General features: G+C 58.3%; 1 protein-coding gene across 1 annotated transcript in view; it reads right to left on the bottom strand.

The window, feature by feature from the left end:
- LOC103774483 (acetyl-CoA carboxylase 2-like) overlaps positions 1–710 on the bottom strand; it is a gene marked incomplete at its 5' end in the record, with an annotated part of 13,513 nt that overhangs the window by 8,736 nt on the left and 4,067 nt on the right. The window contains 1 exon segment of the mRNA XM_008941893.1: positions 652–710. Within this exon segment, the coding sequence (XP_008940141.1) occupies positions 652–710 (59 nt within the window).

Here is a 710-nt window from a genome sequence, read left to right as displayed (position 1 = left end):
ATCTGGGCGCGGCAGGGACACGGCCCCCTGAGCCCACCGACCGACCCGACGCTGCCCTTGAGCCCACCACGCCATGGCTGGAGCAGCCCCGTCGCATCACCAACACGAACGGCTGGTTTAGGTTTGCTCTGGACAAGCCCCTTCCCTCTCTGCGTCCCTCGGAGGTGGTGCTGCCATCCAGTATCTCCACTAGGGAGAGGGAAGGATGGTGCCCCACAGGCTCCTGAACAGACATAGCTCCTCGCCCTCGGACCACACGCTGCCTGGGGGAAGAGCTGGCTGCCCACCCTTGTGCCCTCCAGCAAGCTGCCTGCTTGTCCAAGTCTGTACAAGGAGCCCTGATCATTGCAAAGTGTGAGATCTGAGCACCTCCCCAGCAAATTAGATGACTTTAAACATCCCTTCCAACCCAAAACATTCCATAAGCCTATGAAGCAGTTCACAGTGAAGGTCTGACACAGAAACAAAGCTGCAGGTGTCTCAGAGACAGATGAATCCATCTCACCCATCCAAAGTCAGGTGGGTACCAGATGGGACCAGGTCTGACAGCCAGCACGGGGAACACCAATCCATCCATGTGGCAGCACAGAGCACGGGGAACAACACAGCCCCCATCCCCAGACCAGCAGGGAGCTGGAGACAGAAACACACCTTGGAGGGGTCCATGACAACCGTGGGGACGAAGTTGAGGAAGATGTGGTTGCAGTCGG

Source organism: Merops nubicus, unplaced genomic scaffold, assembly GCF_000691845.1.
Source record: "Merops nubicus isolate BGI_N331 unplaced genomic scaffold, ASM69184v1 scaffold27396, whole genome shotgun sequence".
Classification (NCBI taxonomy): Eukaryota; Metazoa; Chordata; class Aves; order Coraciiformes; family Meropidae; genus Merops; species Merops nubicus.
This window is presented reverse-complemented; position numbering and strand designations above follow the sequence as displayed.